Below are 18,388 nucleotides of genomic sequence, written 5' to 3' on the forward strand. Positions count from 1 at the left end.
ACATGCAACAGCTTTTGTTAGGGAGCTAAGCTTTCTAGACACTCCAATTCGAGACCACACTGGCTGAGCCAAAACATTAAAGTTAAACATTAAAGAAGTTTCTTAACTACAGGAAAATAGATTTTAAGTGATTGTTAGTGATAAGTGTAAAGAGATTAAAGTTACCAAATGAAATAAAGATAAGGTTGCAGCCTAAGGTCTACACACTAACATGCTCTTGAGTTAGCAATGTCTCACCTTGTTAGCTGGTATAAGCAGTTTCTTAAATGCAGGCTGGGCAGCCTTCACTGCCTGGCTGGGACTCCCCTCCCGGCTCCCCCCTTTCAAAGACCTTTTGTCTTCCAGATGATCCTTCAGGTGCTCAATTGAATGGGAGTGGAGCCAAGTGACAGTCACGCTCCCCCTTTTAGTCTGTTTCAGCTTGCTAGAACAATTGGGCACGTGACTTGTTGAGTCGCCCTCATTGGTCAGTCTAGCCCCATTGCCAACGTGCTTCAGCCTATAGTGACGCCTTCACTGTAAACACTTCCTGGTAGTGGAATCTGTTCTTGAATGGGTGAGAGGGAACCATTAGCGCTGTCTGGCCACTCCACTGTTGTGCCTGTTTGAGGGAGTCTCCTGCCTTGCTCCATGTTCTAACAGCATGTTAACAATGTTTCATAACTTCATATACAATGGTAGCACGTACAATCCGACAGGATATTAATGTTCAGCAGATCAAGACTTTTACAATACTGCCACACAAGCCGTACCCCATACAGGACAGAATGACATGCTCTTGGTGAATATGGAGTTTCTGGGGTGTTTGTTCTCAGACACAGGGTGTCACAACCCCCCTAGTGAGAGCCCTGCCCTGCCTGTCGCTGGGTCTCTTCCCCGGCACCATCTGCTGGGCAGGGAGAAGGCTGGCGAGGAGGGTGAAAAGAGGCATAAGTACAAGGTCCTTGCATTGCCATGCAGTGTCTCCACGTCCCATCCAGGGCAGAGCCCCTGTGGTATGACCCTGGGGATGTTTCCTTGGGAATCAATCTGCCCATCTCTGCAGAATCCCTTTGGACAGGCCTGGGCTCTGCGATCTCCTCTCCTCAGGCCAGCTCTCTCCTGTGGGGGCTCACCAGGGATTGGCTCAGGGCCTTGGGTAGTCTTCGCCACGTGCCTCACCCTCTCCTCACCTGTTCCTGCGCAGGTTCCAGAATGGACCAAGTGCACCAGCCGGGAGAAGAGGAAAGAGAAGGCGGAGAAACCCTTCTACTCGGATTCGGAGGGAGAGTCCGGACCCACGGAATCCGCCGACAGTGGTGAGGGCCCTGCCCAGCACCACGCCGGGCAGCAGGGTGGCACTGTCAGAGCCTGGGTGCCGCTGCTCGCAGCATAGAGACGGCAGTCCACTCCGCTCCATCCACTGGTGGCAGGAAAAGGGCCCTGTTGCGTTCCTGATGGGGAAGCATCCACAGCACCCCAGGAGGCGGGGTTAAGATGTGTCTGAGGGTCAAGGGCCAGCCCTTCCAAAGCTGTTCTCTTCATCTACCCCAGCGCTGGGCTGCCAGGGGCCTGGCTAGAAAGGGCTGTGAGCCCTTGGCCAGCGCCCAGATGATGGGCTGCAAAGCCCTTCCCCCTTAATGCCTAGGAGCATTCGGACGTCTGTAGGAGAGGGTTCCGCGGGCACGTATGGGAATGACGTGCTGACTGACTCCCTTCCTGCCCCCTCCCCAGCGCACCAGCTGGTGGAGCCCCAGAGCATGGCGGTGTAATGCCCTTGGAGGGGAGGATCACGTGCACAGGATGGCAGCCGGAGGGGGGTGGCTCGTTGGTATGGAGCCGGTGGGCAGGCCGTGCGTCGGGACGGGCTGCAGACACTGAGATTTTCTCTCTCTCCCAGAACCAGAATCTGTCAGCGAGCCGGAAAGCGAGAGCGGCAGCAGCAGCAGCGAGAGCAGCTCTGACTTGGGAAGCCGGGAGGAGGAGAGCGGAGACCAGTCGGAGGAGGAGGAGGAGAAGGAGGAGAAGAAGAAGAAGAAGAAAAAGAAGGGAAAGGAAGGGCCCCGGAAAGCATCCCTGGAGAGCGCCGGGAGGTACCACAGGCTGTGGCAGAGAGAGGGGGCAGGAGGTACCACAGGATGGGGACAGAGGAACGCCACCGGGGACATGTGGGGACCGCAGCCCATCCCACCACGTTTGTTTCTTGTGCAGCCAGCACCTTTGCCCGTGTCCCTCTCCTTTCGGGAGCCAGGCAGCAATGCCGTGCCGTGCTGTGTTAATTCGGGGCTCGGCTACTCCGGTGCCAGCAGGGGACAGCACAGGAGTGCTGGCTGGGGGCGGGAGAGGGTGTCACAGCCTGGGGTGACGTCACCCCAACACCCGTCAGTGTGATTGTCCCACCAGATAAACCTATCAGAGAGGGTGAACCTAGTTCAGCCACGTTGTTCCCAGCCGTGGCTCTTACCCAATCATCTCAAAGTATGTAAATTAGCCCCTGTGCAGTACCGGTGCCTAGGCGAGGTGGTGGTGCCCTGTGTCTGACTTTGTCCTTCCCCCAGCAACCCCAGTGAGGAGGAGAAGGAGCAGGGGAAGAAGGGGAAGAAGAAGAAGCCGCCGCCCGATGGGAAAGGGGGTTCCGAGTCCTCGTGGGAGGAGGGCAGCGTCTCGGAGAGCAGCTCGTCCGAGTCGGACTCGGGTTCCGAGGCAGAGGAATCCCAGTCCGAGCCAGAGAGCAAGAGGAGAACCATGGTGAGTGGCACGGGTAGGGAAGGGGCTCACTGCCGCTGAGCCATTGGCACTGCCTGCTTGCCCTGCAGAGAGGTGGTGCCAGGGCACCCATCCCCCCACGCCCTGGAGGGGGACTCAGCTCCTGTCCTTCTCTGAACATCTGGCCAACCCCTCCTACATCCCCGCTGGAGTGGGTTGCAGCTCCCCTGCCCCCAGGCATCCCGCCAGGCCTCGCAAGCAGTGGGCTGGGCCTCACCGTGCCCCATGCTCCTTCCCCAGCTCCCCGCCAGTCACACTGCCCCGGCTCTGCCCTCTCTTGCAGCCTCCCAGCAGCAAACCTGCCCCAAAGGCCGCCAGGAAAGGGACCAAGGAGATCTCCTTGCTGGACCTGGATGACTGTGAGTGAGCCCTGCGGCTGTGGTGGCGGGGGCCAGGAGGGGTACTCAGGGAGCCATCCTATGACACCTTCTCTCCCTCCGTCTCCCCACCTCTCCCCTTCTTTGCTACCATTTCTCCCGTTTGTCCCCCCCGGGGGGCCCTGCAAAGCTCAATTCTGGGAGCCCTTCCTGGGACTGGGAGGAAGATGGGGGGCAGTAGGGGAATCGGGGTGACTCCCCCCCAGAGCCTGTCCTATCCCCACCTCTTCCTGCCTGTGCCCAGCTCCTGCTCCCAGCTGGAGGTTGGCTGTTAAGACAGCGCTAGCACGTGACTCTGGTGGGCTCTGGCCCTTTCCCTCCTGGCTGCAGAGCCTCCACCTAGCTGGTGGGGCAGGTCAGCATGACCGGGCAGGACAGCTCCGGGGTCAGAGCTGGGAACCCGGGTGGAGTTTGGGTCGGGCAGTGGGGCCATGCGCACAGCAGAGCCCCTAGCAGAGAGCAGCATGGAGCATCTGATGCCCAGTGAGCTGAATGAGGGGCCGGATCTGGCTTTTGGGGGGGCCCCCTCTGACTGCAAGAGGAGCAGATACCTAGTGCCGCCACTGCTGCAGGTTAGTCTGTCCTCACCCCCCACGCTGAGTTTAACACCAGGGCCAGTCTCGCTCGCCCCCTGCGCTGCCAGGTTGTGGGCTCAGCGTCCTGTGTCTGACTCCAGCTTGGAGAGTGTGGGTGGCATCATGCCCAGTGTATGCAGCTGGGCTGTGGGGCCCAGGCACAGGGCCCCAAGCATCCTTTATGGCCCATGGACCCGTTAAGAGCAGGCATCCTGGGAAAGGTGGTTTCCCTGGGAAGGTCTGAGCAAGGAATGTGACGGCCCCCTTCCGGAGCTACACGAGGGGTAGCCTGAGCTCAGTGTGGGGAGATAGATGCTGAGAAAAGACTCTGAGGAGTGTCTGAGAGGGCCTGGAGTGGCTTTGTTCTGTTGTGGGTCCTGTGTCTGGTGACAGAGTGAGCCCCGGGGGAAGAGACCTGCAGTGACTTGGCTTTGCAGTGTGGTTTTTACCGACTGGCTTATGGTGTGTTTCCACTGTACCCGGAAAACAATCCCAGCCCAGTGAGCCTGACTAGATTTTTGTAGCAGCATTATCTAGCGGTTAGAGTGGGGTAGGGAGCCAGGGCTCCTAGGTTCCAATATCTGCCCATCCTTCTAACTTACGGTGCAACCCTGGGCAAATTCCTCTGTCTCTTTCCCCGTTTGTAATAATCATAATAATCCTTAGTCCTAATACAGCACTTTCCATCCAGAGATCTCAGAACACTGTACAGAGGAGGGCAGTAGCATTATCCCCTTTTACAGCTGGGGAAACTGAGGCACAGGGTGGGAAAGTGACTTGCCCCAGATCACCCAGCAGGCTGGTGGCAGAGCTGGGAAAAGACTTCAGCTCTCCTAAGTACACTGTAAAATGTAACTAATGCCTCCCTCCCCCTGGCATATTCATTGACACCTGCAAAGCATTCTGGGACCCTTGCATGGAACCAGCTCTAAAGGGACAATATCTGGGGCTTTTAACGGGGTGGGAGTGCTTATGAATGTAGTTCCGATAACCCGCCCACTGGGCTCATGGGCTGCCTGCTGATAGGTCCTTTTAGCTGCGTGATCTGTCCATGGTGCTGAGGGACCTTTGAAATCACTTTGTTTGGCTGCAGATGCTGTGAGCACATTCTTCCTCTGGGGCCTAGGCCTTGCCCAGCCCTCTGCACAAGCACGGCAGGGAAATTTCACTGCGTCCCTTGTTCCCACCCTCCTTTCTCTCAGGGTCTGAGTGGGCTCCCTGACATCCAGGCAAGAGAAACATTCCCCCAGGGGAATTCACCCTCCAGGACCTTGGGAAACAAAGAGCCAAGATCTAACAGGAGTGTGTCATTTGTGCAGCGTGTTGCTGGCCCATAAAGATCAGGGATGTCTGTGGAAAGTCTGAACAATAAGCTAAAGACACTTACATTGTAGCGATTTGGGCCAGGGGCCACCTTTTGGTTCTGTGTTTGTACAGCACCTAGCACTCCCCGTCTACGGTAGCACAACTGAATAAAAATCATTCTGGCCCATGAAAAATGTTGACACAAATCATTTTTTGTTTTGTGTTTAAGCTAAATTGTTTGTTCAGTTTTTTTGATGAAAACCAGATTTCTGTGTGTGTTTTGGTTGCTAAAAATTGTAATTTCTGGGTAAAAACAAAAACAATTGGGTTGCCGGAAACTGACAAATTAAAAGTTGTTTAGTGTTTATGACAAATACCCTAAAGTTTTAGATGGAAATGGATATATTTTGTGAAAATGTCTGGTTTTGTCACCAAAAAAAGCTATTTTCCATTGGAAAAGTATTTCAGTGAAGTTTTCAGCCAGCTCTAATTAACAATCCCCCTGCTCTTCTCCAGCTGAGACTCTCAAAACACTTTACAAATACTAATGAATCCTCCTCTGGGAGACCCACAGGCAGTACTGCCCAGTGGATAGACCTGGGTTCTAGTCTTGGGTCCACACTGCTTTGCTGGGTGACCATGGACAAGTCTCCTCTCTCGCTCTCTCTCTCTGCCTCAGTTTCCCCATCTATAAAACGGGGGTGATGCTATTGACCACCTTTAAGTGCTTGGATGCAAAGTGCTCTATCAGAGCGCAGTATAATTATTATTGTTCCCATTTAACTGATGGGGAAACTGAGTCACAGAGAAAGGTGGGACTTGCCCATGGCCACCAGCAGAGCTGAGAATAGAGCCCAGGTCTCCTGGCTCCCCTGCTACAGCTTCACCCACATGGCCACCCTGCTCTCAACGGGGTGGTGAATCGGTGGGTCTGTCTGCTCCCGGGTCCCCATCACAAAACCACCCTCCCACTAACTGCCCCCTTTGTTGTTGGCCTCGGAGGAGCAGGGGAGCGGGGCTGAGGAGTGAGCGCACCCTGGAAACGGAGCTGCCCTCTCAGCCCCACGGCGCCCCCACAGGGCAGGACTGGGCGGCACAGCAGGAGCTAGCCTGGGCTCTGGGCTGGGCTGCTACCGGGGGGTGAGGGGGGGGGGGGGCAGCAGAGGGCTCTGCTGGGTGTTCCTGGGTGTCTGGGTTTCTCTGGCCTGGGGGTGGGGCCTTATCCCCTCCCAGACTATTGGCGAAACCTGCACAGCCCCCCTCCACGGATGGGAGAACTAACCCCCAGCTCCAGGAGACTCCCCAGCCCGCCCCCGCCTGCTCTGCTCCTGCCCGACTGGGCTGGACCCTGGTTCATTAACCCTTTGTGCCCCACTTCTTTCTGCCTTGCAGTCACCCCCGCCCCGCCCCAGCCGCTCCCCTCCCCTGCTATCGTCTCCACCAGCCTGGTGACTGACCTGGAGGGACTCACGCTGACCGACGCCTCGCTGGCTCCCACGGTAAGTGTCCCCGCCTCTTCATGCCGGGAGGCGACCCAGCCACTGGATCCCTCCTTCCAGCACGAGAGCAGCGAGTGCCTCAGGAGGCCTGGAAAGCCACTGGGAGGGGGTCCCCTGTGCCGCTCACTGCCGGGGGTCCCTGCTGCGCCCCCTCTCCAGGGGGACCAGGAGTCACTGACGTCCACAGGGGCAGCAGGTTGGCCCTGGCATCCCACTGAAGAATGAGGCCATCTCAGCCTCCAGTGCAACCCCCCAAGACTTGCGGGCCCGGCTCAGCCACCCACGGTCCTGCTTCCCCAGCCCAGGGCCTCGGGCATCCGTGGGGCAGGGATGGAGGGAGCCCAGCTCCTGTAGCGATTCCTTCGGCACCCAGGACTTGGCTCACTGCCTCTCCCCGCCCTGCGTCTTGCCTTTCTCCCTCCCCCTGCCCAGATGATGAGCCCCGTCTTCAGCACTGTGAAGACCTACGAGCTGCTGCACCGCATGGCCGGAGAGGGGCTCTCCGTGGAGTACTACTTCAGCCGGCAGCCCTTCCCCCCCGACCCCCACATGGTGGCCGTTCAGATCCAGTTCTCCAACAACACGGACTCGGAGGTGAAGAACCTGCGGATCAGCGAGCCCAAGCTGCTGTCTGGGATGAGGATCCAGGAGTTCAAGGAGATTGGTAAAGCCGGATGGCCCTCGGTGGGCTCCCGAAGGCAGGGCCACTGTCCCGGGGAGGCTCACGCAGCGAGTCAGTGGCGGAGGCTGGCTCTGCCCACGGAGCGATGCTCCCCGGCGTGGTGCATGCTCTGGGCTTTGCAGGGTGCGGGCGTCACCCTCCCACCGCAGGGCCATGCCGCAAGCCCCTCCAAAAGCTCTGTGTTGGGGTGGGGTGGCCCAGCTGCTCAGCGCCGGGCTGGAGTGGCGGGGCCGCCAGCCCTTCGCAAAGGGCGGAGGAGGCAGGAGGCTGAGGGGCAGCTGCTCCCCCTTCCACTCCTGTGTCCCCCCCTCCCCGCATTGTGAAGGTCTGGCCCAGCCGCCCCCTATCCGAGCCAGCGCCAGGCTGTGGGGCTGCAGCGGGAGAGGCGGGCGCTGGGTAAGTGCAGAGAGTGGCGGAGCCAAACCTACATTTGTGCCCTCTCCTCCCCACCAGGTACAGACCTTCCCTCCCTGGGGCAGCTGGGGGGTGGTACCGGGACCCATCCTGCCCTACGCGTGAGGCAGCAACTGTAGGCTTGGCCCCTGAGCGCCGGAGACCGTTTATACTCCACTGTTTTGGGGGGGTGTCCAGGGGCAGCTGTGTCCTTATCTGCACCCAGTTTGCCATGGGCTGGGGGCTGGATCTTCACCCCAATGGCACTGGCCTCTCCCAGGCTGCTAGCCCCATCTGGCAGGTCCCAGCAGGAAGCTCCCGGTCAGCTGTGCTGGCCTGGCTGCCTCTAGGTGGGGGAATCCTCCCCCCAAGTGAGCAGCGCCCCTCCTCCCCCAAGGCCTTGTGGGCAGAGTCACAGGTTCCAATGCGGCTGGGGGGGGCTGCACATGCACCCTCAGGGCACCCACCCTGTGTCAGCTTCGTGGCCAGGGCCTGGCTTGAGGTCTGTGTGAGAACGGGGAACGGGCTGAGGCCACTGCAGTTCATGGGCTGGGCTTTCCCGAGGGTGCCTTCCGGAGCCTAAGGGGGTGCCAGGGCTCTGCCCGATGCCAGCCTGGCCCGGTGGTGACAGGTGTACCTGTCCCTGTGCTTGCAGAGTCCTTAGCGCCCGGCGACACCGCTAGCGTGATCATGGGCATCGACTTCTGCGACTCCACCCAGGCCGCCAACTTCCAGCTGTGGTGAGCACCCTCCCCCGCCCCTCCCCAGGCGCAGCCAGTAGCTAGCCCCCCTTGGCATGCCTCCAGGACCCTCGTCAGCACTCGGCTGGGCTGGGCTGCATCCCTGACCCCAGATCCAGCCCACCAGGCACCTCACCTTGGGCCCCCGGGGCAGGGCTGTCTGAGTCGTCCTGCCCCATTCATCTCAAGGAGGTGTTAACTGTGGAGCTGATGGAGCTCTAATACCAGCCTTTCAGGTGCTAGCGGCAGGGTGGCTAGCCGCTGCTCTCATCAGAGAGGGCGATCCGAACTGGGCCCTACAGGAAGGGAAGCAGAGAAGGGCCCTTTTTGTCCCTGGCCCCCATTGGTCAGTGACTGCCACACCACTAGGGATTCACCCCATGGTGCAGCTGGGGAGCCTCGCCCTCCCTAGAAGGGAAATAATGCAAGGCCTGACTTCCCTTAGGCAGCAGTGGGCACGTGGCAGGAGGGAGCGCCAGGGCGGAATCCACTGTCCTACAGACCGTCTGGCGCTGAGCTCTGGGGCTGCCCGGCTGGCTGATGTGGCATAGTGTGTGGTTAGGAACAGGGCGTCTAGTGCCATTCCCCAGCCCTCGCGGGTGCCTGTGCCTGCACAGGGTGGATGAGCTCCTTCCTGCCTTGCTGGCCCGACAGCAGCAATGGCCTGGGGGTGATGGGCTGCTGAGTGCTGGTGGGGTCTGTTCCTGACCCTCGCCCTGTGCCTCAGTTTCCCCACGCCGAGGGTGGGGCAATGGCACGTTCCCCCTTTGCACAGGGCTTGGGAGCCACGGCTGGGAACGCTCTCGGCAGGGTGGCTGCCACTCTTGGGGAGCGGGCCTTGGGCCTGGCATGCAGTGAGGAGCGGGCGGGAGATTGACACTTGCCCTCCATTCTCCGGGCTCAGCTGGGCCGGCTGCACAGGGCTGGGTCCATCTCACTGTGGCGTTTCCTCCCAGCACCCACTCGCGCCAGTTCTACGTCTCCATCCAGCCGCCCGTGGGAGAGCTCATGGCCCCGGTGTTCATGAGCGAGAACGAGTTCAGGAAGGAGCAAGGTGAGTGCGGCGCAAGTGTCCTGATGGCCATCGAAGGGTCTGCAGAGCTTGCCCTGGGCCGGGCACACTGCCGCGGGGCTCTCCCAGCCGCCCCTCCCTGCCCAGCCTCGCCCCAAGCAGGGAGGTCTGCAACCGTGTCACAGAGAGCCAGCCAGTAACAGCTCCGGGCCCCACTGCCTGCCTGATCCCAGACTAAGAGGTGCTGGCTGGCTGCAGCCAGCCTCGACTAACCTGAAAAGGGGATTCGGTGAGCGACGAGGCTCCCAGCCCCTAGGCCCGTGCGCTGGCACCCCCCTGCACCAGCGTGCCCGTGAACCTGGTGCCTGACTCTGACCTGAATGAACCTGCTTTCCTTGCTGCCCGCACCCTGGCTTTGATGAGCTGGGCGCCCCCGGGCAGCCATGGGGGTGCTGGGGAGCTGCACCTGCCTGCCAGGGGAAGCCAGGTATCAGAGCCCGGACCAGCTGGGCACGGCCGAGAGCAGCGTGTGCCCAAGTCTAATTTTCTGCCATCTCAGCAGGGCCCCCGGTGGCACAAGCCCTGCCCCGGTAGCACCTCTCCGTTGATGCTTGTGGGTATGACTTCAAGCCCCATCTCCCCACTGCAGCTTAGTATGGGGGGGTGCTCCCTGCGCTGCACTCGGCGGGGCTGTGCCCGTGGCTGATGTTAACACCTGTTTTATTCCCCTCTGCGTCCCTGCTTTCCTTAGAACAGCTTTTAAGGATGGGTGTGGGTAAGTCTCAGCTCAGCAAGCCGCTGCCGGCCCCTTACCCACCCCACTCCCCCTAGGAGCCATTGCATTAGCTCTGCTACCAGATCCCTAGTTAGTCCATGGCTGTGAGATTCTCTCTAGATTAGCAAACTAGCCCTGTTTCCCCCCACCTAGGGCCTGCCTTGGAGGAAGAGCCCGTGAAATCAGGGCCGGGGAGGAGAGGACGTGGCACAGCACTGCCAGAGGGCCTGCCACCCGGGGTCTCTTCTCCGGGTGGCTGGTTGGGATCAGGTGTGGGGAACGCGGTGATGGCTCAGACAGAACCTAGCCCCCAGCATGGCCCAAGGGCAGCCCCTGGAGTCCCACGCCTCCTTCGACAAGGGGGTTACATCCAGCGGACAGTACAGTGGGCCACCCAGGGTTGAGCAGAGGGTGCACAGAGCCAGATCGAGCAGGGCTCCTGAGGCATGGTTGGTGCATGCTCCAGGGGCTGCTCCACTGCGTTACGCTAGGGCAGCTGCAGCCTACGTCGCAGTGTCCTGCATTGATGCTTTCAGAGCTGTGCGCCGGCGGTGGGGCCCCAGGGTCCCAGCAGCACCCTCCCAGCTGTGAGCCGGACGCACGGGGCCGGAGCTTGCAGGGGCCTATGGCTATGGCACGCACGGGGCTCTGTTCTGAATGGCGTAACCCATCCCTAGAGCCTGGCTCAGAGAGAGCTGGGCTGCAGCGTAGAGAGGAGGAATTCTCGCCAGCCTGGCCACCCATGCTGCTACCGGCTAATGGCTTGCCTGGAAGCAGAGGTTACAGATCAGCTCTGGGCACCTGCTGAGACAGGCCCAGGCTGGGATGCAGGAAGCTTTGGGGTCAGAGGAGCACCCAGAACCTCGGGAGTTTATTTGAACCCCCTGAGGCTGCTGCATCTGCCTGGTGGTCCCAGGAACCCAGCCAGCTGGCCAGGGCCCCCACCCTCCACCCCTGGCATCTGCCTGCCTAGCTGCATTACAGCAGCCACACTCATCTCCCAGCCAATCTGGATTGCTCCCGGGGTGGGGAGCTCAGGCGACTGTTCCACAAACCCCAGCCACATTCCCTGTGGCGCTGGTGAGGGGAAAGATTTGGATTCTCCCTTCCCTGCTGCACCCAGCTGGGCCCCAGGCTCTAGCACGAGGGAGTTCCCGTGGCAGGCAGATGCAGGGGAGCCACGACACAAAAGGGTTAAATTCCAAGGTGTATTTCTTAGTGCCCACTTTGTGGGGGGGTCTGATAACTGCAGCCATCATGGTGCGTCCCTGCTCTGCCCCCCTGGCAGTGCAATATCAGAGCCCCCCCTCAACTGTGGACGTGGGGTGAAGGGTGGACCCAGGGAAACCAGGGCGATCTATCTGCAAGTTGCCGGAGGGGTTTGGCCATTTCCTCCCCTGCAATCCCAGCTATCAGGAGAGGGAGGAGCCCAGGGTCCGCCACTGGAAGCCAACATCCTTCAGGCCATGGGCCAGTGTGTTCCCAGGGGCTGCGAGGGGGTCAATGGAGGGGCCCCAGGTGGATCATGGGGTGGGGAGACGATCCAAAGTGGGCTGTGGTCAGAGCTGCAGGGGGGCTGGTATCGTGGGGATGGGGGAGCCAAGGAAAATGTGGGCAGCCAGAGGAGAATCATCAGCCCCGAGAGCTGGTTTGGTGCTGAGGCTCTGGGCAGACACCTCCCAATTCCCTGGGGTGGCAACTCGGAGCCAGGGTGGGCATGGAGGGGTTTCCATCCTCCCCCTGCTCCGCCCTGGGCCGCTCCCCCTCCCGCTGCAGCCTGGGCACAGCGGTGGGTGTGTGCGCCCAGGCCCGGTGCCGCCTCCGCCAGGGCTGGCCCCATGGTTCCCGAGGCCATGGGTGGAGGCAGCTTTACAGCAGTGCAGCTAACGGTCAAATCCCCCGTCCCCCCAACCTGTGGGACTGCTGGGGCCCCCCTCTGGCCAGGCTGGAGCTAGACGACGGGGTTGTTTGGAGGGGCTGGCTGCCGGCGCTGTTCCCCGCTATTCGGCTCGTTAGCCCCTTGGCTCCCAGCCCCCTCGCTCCTGGGCACAGCCGCGAGGGGTTTGCCGCCTTCTCCAAGGGCAGGAGGTCAGAATCCAGCCCCTCTGGGCCAGTGCCAGCTCGTTCCCTAGCATGAGAGCGGGACTAAGTTAAACGAGCCGGGGGAGGGGGCTCTCGCCGTTCCCTTAGGCTGCCTGGTACGTCTCCCTAAGGCAGGTCCTGATCCACTCAGCCTCATGTGACCTTGTGCCAGCCGTGCGCCGTCCGTCCCTTCAGCTCGCTGCAGGCTCGGGTCAGGAACCCCCCTCAACTCCCGCTTGCAGCCAGCCGTAGCCCAGCTCCAGCTATGTATCTGTTGCAGCTTTCCCTCCTCAAATGCGTGTGTGGCCAATAGGGCCGTGGCTGGCTCTGCTGCCGCAACCCTCCTACGGCAGCTGGGTCTAAGCTGAGCGCTGCGGGGGCCAGGCCAGAACTCCCTTCCCGCGGGATGGCAGCAGCCAGCTGGCTTGGTGCGTTAGGAGTCTGCCTTCCTCGCGGGGCGTCGCAGGTGGCTGCTGAAGGGGGCGGGAGGCTGGCCACGAAGAGCACGTGGCACCGGGCTGCTCAGTTACAATGGGAGTGTTTCTCAGCCCACCTGTGCTGGTTAGATGGGGACAATGATGAAGCGGACCCAGGGTAGAGGCCAGGAGCTCTGTTGGCACAGGGCAAAGGAGGGATCTCCCCACCCTGCCCCGCCCCAGTGCCTGTAGGATGGGGCTGCGCGTGCTCCAGTGAAGCTAGTGACCTTAGATCCATTTCTCCTGCGGCGGCAGAGCAACCTCCGTGGTTCAGGGTTAGGGTTCAGCGGCAGGCTGGGAGCCTCCCCCCTCCGCACACTGCACTGCATGCTCTTCGTGGCCAGCCTCCCGCCCCCTTCAGCAGCCCCCTGCGACGCCCCGCGAGGAAGGCAGACTCCTAACGCACCAAGCCAGCTGGAATTGGACCCGTGGCATTCAGCCATTCTAGGGATGAGCTCACCAGGGAGCCCAGCCGGGGTTCAGCTCCCTGATCGTAAGAATGGCCCGACTGGGGCAGACCCATGGTCCATCTAGCCCAGAGTCCTGTCTGCCGGCCAGGGCCAATGCAAAGTGCTCCAGAGGGAGTCATCCAGTGACCCAGCCCGGTGCCCATTCCCAACCTCTGGCAAACCCTCGCTCTCCTCATTCGATAACAGGTGGCGGAGGACCAGCGCAGGAGTCCCAGCCCAGAACCAGCATGGATGGGGCCCGGGGCATTGGCCTGCTAACTCTCCGGCCAGTGCATGAGGCGCTCTTGGGCTCCAAGAGCATCTGTCCCTGCCATGAGGGTTCTCAGGCCTTTTAGGACCAAAGGGCTTGGGGTGAATTGGGAAGAGCTCCCAAGGGACTGTCTCCCCCGGCCGTGCGAACACGCGCTCTGGGTTCTCTGGGGCTGGGTGGAGCTGGGGGCTGGCAGAGCCATGGGTGATCTGGTCCCTGGCACCAGTTCATGCTGGGAGTGCAGGGACTGGGCAGTCTTTGGGAGTCCCATTGCTCCCTGTAACCCCAGAGAGAGAGAGCTGGCACCCGCCAGTGCCCGCAGGCGTCCTCTGCCTCCCGTGTGGGTCTCAGCCTTGTTGCCAGATGCCCAGCCCTGTCTCCTCCAGGGCTGTAGGGAGGGTCCTCAGCCAGCTCCCACCTGCCATTAGAAGCAGGCCCGGTGCCCGCCTTGGGGGCTGGATGCAGCCCTAGCCTCATCCATCCTTCAAACGGGCTTAGCCGCCGGGGGGCATCTCTGCTTAGCCCTTTGCAGACCTGCCCTGGGCTGACCCTCCCCTCCCCCGTTCCCCCTACCAGGCAAGCTGACGGGCATGAGTGAGATTACGGAGAGGCTGATGCTGCCGGACACGTGCCAGAGCGACCACGCGATCGTCCAGCACGTAACGATGGCGGCGAACGTCAGCCGCGTGCCCTGCGGAGCGGACAACGAGTACAGGTGGGGGGCCCAGCTAACCACCGCCGTCCCTACTGCGGGAGGCACTGAACAGACCAGCTCTGGCAGCCCAGGGTAGAGTAGGTTCCCGCTCTTTGGGATCCGGCCCACCGCGGGGGGTGCTGCCAGCTCTGGGGCTAGATTAGCACCAGGGGACACGGTGGCACAGCCCAGACGCTGCAGGGGACATTCCCTTGCCTGTGGTTTGCTAGGCGGCTCTGCTCGCCGGTCAGGCCCCTACTGAAGCCAGCAGGACATCTCTGCCCCAGGTATGCCCCTAGCCGGGTGCAGGGGAGGGCTAGGGACCCAGGGCTGAGGCTGGGGGGTGCTGCCTCTTCCATCACGGGGCTGGGTGCGGTCGGCACAGATGGGCGTTGCCCTGGGCCGGTGCCTTCACCCCTGCCTTGTTTCCCTCGGGCAGGTTTGCTGCCAAGACGGTGACCAGCGGGAGCCTCGTTCTCCTCACCTTGGAGCGGAAGGAAGGAGCCAGGGCCCTCCTGACTGTCAACAGTGAGAAGATGGTGATTGGCACCATGCTGGTGCAGGACGTTGTCCAGGCCTTGACAGAGTGACCTGGAGTCTGCTGCTCCTCTGCCCCCGCCCCCTCAGCCTGTGAACAGCACCCTGCCCATTCCCCCCACCAGCCACCCAGAGACCCCCACCCCGCCTGCCGTCCTGCACCCCTCTGCTCCTTCTCCCTTGGCTGGCAGCTGTGATGGACGGGCCTACTCTTCTGCCCCTTTCTGTGGCCTGGGAACAGGGAGGGGTCGGGGCTGTCTCTACTGCTGCCCCATGCCCCTCCGCTGCCCTGAAGGGTGTGTGCTGCGGCCTGGGGGAGCAATGGGAGCAGAGGGCGAGGAAGGAGAGCCGATGAAGGCTGCCGTGCTGTGGGGTGGGTATCTGGGCAGCAGCCAATGGAGGGTGAGCCCCGCGGGCTGTGGGGCGCCCGGGCCACTCTCACTGTAGCTCTATTTATTATGACCAGGAACCTCAATACAGTCCCTTGGAAATGGCCCCCTCCCCGGCTCTGCCTCGTGTGTGGAATCGCTGGGGTTGTCCAATGCCCGCCAGGAGTTGTGCCCATCCCGTCCAGGCCTGGCAACCTTTCCCGTCCCAGCCGGGGCTGGCAGCCGCTCCAGCCATGCAGGCACCAGGCGAGGGCTTGGGGGGGCGGACGAAGCTGTCACCTCTGGGAGCGGGCTGGGCACTTACCCAGCCTTAGTCTCCCCAGGCATCAGACCCAGCTCCTGGGGCCCGGCTGGGAGAGGCCCTGGAGGAGAGATGCCGTGGAAACACCACGCTGCCCATAGGGAGTCTAGCGTGGGAGGCAGGGAGCCCCTCTCACCTCCACCGGGCTCCCTGCACCTTCCATGTGAGGGCAGGGCCACCTGGCACTGCAGGGTGTAGGAGGAGGGCAGCCCCTGCTCCCCCCAGGCGATGCCCTGACGTGACAGCAGCACCGCTCCAGGGGCGATATTAGCCCCTCTGTGGGGAGGAGGTGGCAGAGGCTGCAGGCCTCTCTGCACCCAGGGTAGGGTTTGCTGTTGCTTTCTTCCGAGCCTTGGCCCAGTCCCACCCCCGTCACCTCCACAATCCCCCCAGGCACTGTAGCAGGGATGTGAGGCTAGGGGGACCAGACGTCCTGATTTTATAGGGACAGTCCCGATATTTGGGGCTTTGTCTTATTCAGGCGCCTATTACCCCCCTCCCGCTTTTTCACACTTGCCAGCTGGTCGCCCGAAGTGAGGCCTTGGCACTGCAGAGCTCCGGGGTGGGGGCAGGGGGGAGCCCATATGTTCAATAGCCCCCCTCACCCTGAAGGACATGCCAGGCATACATCAAGGGCATCGCCTCCCCTACTGCATCTACCTCTGGGGAGGAGGCTAATGGTGTCCTAGCCCCACGCAGTGACCCCCATGCAGCAGCTCGGGACAGGGAGAGAGGAATCTCATTAACGGCAGGGGGGTCTGGTAGGCCAGGCCCGCTCTTCGCAGGACAGCAGCTCCCCCCTTGCAGGGATTCCCACAGGGACAAATTAAGGGCCCAGCTCAACCAAACCTCCAGCTCCCCGAGACCAGGCCCCGCTCACCCAGCCTGGCCTCAGTCCCTCACGGCACGTGGGGGCGGCTGGTGGGCCACTCGATGGTGTGCTGCCTTTTGCACAGCTGCAGCGAAGGCAGGCCGCGGCGAGTCTAGTCACCCACAGGCAGTGGGGCAGGGACGACCTTCTCCACAGCAACCTGGGTCCCCCCAGTATGGGGCTGCCACCTCCCAGATGCAAACTCTGCCCCGCCCCGCCCCACACACACACACACACACCACCAAAAACAGGCCACAGGCCCCTCCCCGCCCCCTCACATCACCAGCAGAAAACAGCCCCTTGCCCCACCAACAAACACTGGCCCCCACAAAAAGGGTCCCAGCTCCTACGGTGGCTAATTATTACTCAAGTGTTTAGCGAACCGTGTCCCTCGGTGCCTGCTCGGTGCGTGTTTGGTACGTGCGCGTGTCTCGTACCACGTCCTGCCACGCTGCAGTCCAGTCCGCGGAGATGAGGACTGCGGCGCCTGCTGCCGGCCCAGTCAGCCAGCCAGGCTATCCTCAAGCCCCTGGACTTGGGCCAGGCATCCCACCTGGCTCGCGCGGGGACGGGCTGGCTGTGGGTGCACTGCCCCTGGCAGAGCGCTCCTGCTTGCCTCACAGCCTGGCAAGCCAGACGGCCCCTGCGGTGACTTGGCCTTTGGCCACGGCACCAACCCATGGGCTGGGCTTTGGCCCCAAAGGAGCAGCGAGGCCCAAGCCCATTAGCTGCCAGCCCCAGCGAGGGCCCCTTCAACACGGTGCTAGGACCCAAAACTCAGCTGCAGCCTCGCTGTGTTATAATGAGACCTGTGTTTGGCTCCTCCCACTGCGGGAACAACCCACGCCCTTTCCAAAGGTAGGGAAACTGAGGCACAGACTGGGGAAGTGATTCTCCCATGGCCACAAAGCCCAGTTCCCTGCTCTAACCACTAGACCAAACCCTACAATGCCCTTGCAGCAGCTTTCAACCCGACTCTCTAGCAAGGAATGCACTCCCCAGAGCCCCCCTGTCTCGCCCGCCCCGGGGCCTCCATGGCAGCTCCTTTCACCTGTTCCTTCTGCAGCAGGTCAGCCTGCCGCCCCCAAGCCAGCCTGAAAACACCGCGCCTCCTCCCCCATACCTGCCTCTGCTCTCCGGGGGCGCTGCGTCCGTGGGGCTGGGGGACGGGCCTGGGAATGGGCAGGTTTCTTTGGCTCCTCCTGCGGCTTTGGGCCTGTGGCTTTTCTCCAGAGCCCAACGCAATGCGTGGTTTCACGGCACAGCTGCCCCACTGGGGAGGAAGGGTCGGGCTGGGAGGCTGTGAGGTGCAGTGTTTGGACACACACAGGGTGTGATTGTGAAACAGCCGGTCAGCGTGAAGGAACACAAGGGTCTTCCAGCACTGTGAATGTGATTTGATGGTCCTCGTCAGTCCATTGCACACACCACACTGCTCCCTGCCCCAATGCACTGTCGTCCCCCCCCATAGGCAAAAACTGGCGTCTGGACACAGCCCAGACGCTGTGGCTGCTGGGGCTACAATGGGTGGGTGGCTGGCAGGACGCCAGGGTACAGGGGAGTGACTTCATTGTGGCTGTAGCCCCTCAGAGCCTTTGTCACAGGGGTTTAATTATCAGTATTACAAATTACCTGTGTCACATGCTGTCCTGAAGGGCTCCCAGTCTAATAGGGGAGCCAGGCACAGGGTGGGGGAATGGAGAACCAGACAATGTCAGAGGCAGGGTGTCCCAGGCTGACGGGGCCCTTGCAAGAGGCAATGGGTCCAGCCCCACCTGTGCCTGGCTCAGCTCTCCTCCCCAGCTGGGGAAAGCTAAGCAGGTCGCTCATGCAGCTAAATCACGCTCAGTCTGAGGGCTGAGCTAGAAGCCTGCAGGGAGCCAAGGCAGCGGTGGGCGAGTAGCCAGACTGGAGGAGGCCGGCCTTGAGGAAGGACAGGACTGAGGGGCAGAGAGCAGCTGAAGAAGGGCTGCGGCCAGCTGGAAAGCTCGGCACAGGCTCGGCAGAGCTGTGAGGCTCCGGGCGCAGGGGGGCTGCTTACCAGAGCTAGTGGTGTGACCAGCAGGAGCTCAGGACTAAGCCAAGGCACTGTAAGAAACGAGCCCCCACGGGGTCTGGGCGCCAGGCAGGGAGGAGAGGGCAGCAAACCCCAGTCACACAAGAGCCAGCCCAGCCCAGGAGCTTTCAGAGGCAGCTCCCTGTGCCGGCCAGCACA

At 61.7% G+C, this 18,388-nt stretch overlaps 1 protein-coding gene across 4 annotated transcripts in view; it reads left to right on the forward strand.

Moving 5' to 3' along the window:
* The window catches only part of AP3B2 (adaptor related protein complex 3 subunit beta 2), a 53,145-nt gene extending 37,432 nt beyond the window's left edge, over positions 1–15,713 (forward strand). For 2 of the 4 annotated variants that reach the window (XM_067556007.1, XM_067556003.1), the window contains 10 exons: positions 1,187–1,298; positions 1,880–2,072; positions 2,538–2,727; positions 3,029–3,104; positions 6,395–6,501; positions 6,934–7,165; positions 8,232–8,316; positions 9,273–9,370; positions 13,958–14,096; positions 14,515–15,713. In XM_067556007.1, coding sequence (XP_067412108.1) covers positions 1,187–1,298; positions 1,880–2,072; positions 2,538–2,727; positions 3,029–3,104; positions 6,395–6,501; positions 6,934–7,165; positions 8,232–8,316; positions 9,273–9,370; positions 13,958–14,096; positions 14,515–14,665 — 1,383 coding nt within the window. In that variant the 3' untranslated portion in view covers positions 14,666–15,713. Of the gene's footprint in view, positions 1–1,186; positions 1,299–1,879; positions 2,073–2,537; positions 2,728–3,028; positions 3,105–6,394; positions 6,502–6,933; positions 7,166–8,231; positions 8,317–9,272; positions 9,371–10,256; positions 10,554–13,317; positions 13,712–13,957; positions 14,097–14,514 lie in introns of those variants that run through there. The other 2 variants (XM_067556005.1, XM_067556004.1) reach the window with 2 other exon arrangements.
* Positions 15,714–18,388: the final 2,675 nt, after the last annotated feature.

The sequence above is a fragment of the Emydura macquarii genome, unplaced genomic scaffold, assembly GCF_026122565.2.
Source record: "Emydura macquarii macquarii isolate MOO-44397 ecotype Brisbane River unplaced genomic scaffold, CSIRO-AGI_Emac_v2 contig_1644, whole genome shotgun sequence".
NCBI lineage: Eukaryota > Metazoa > Chordata > Testudines > Chelidae > Emydura > Emydura macquarii.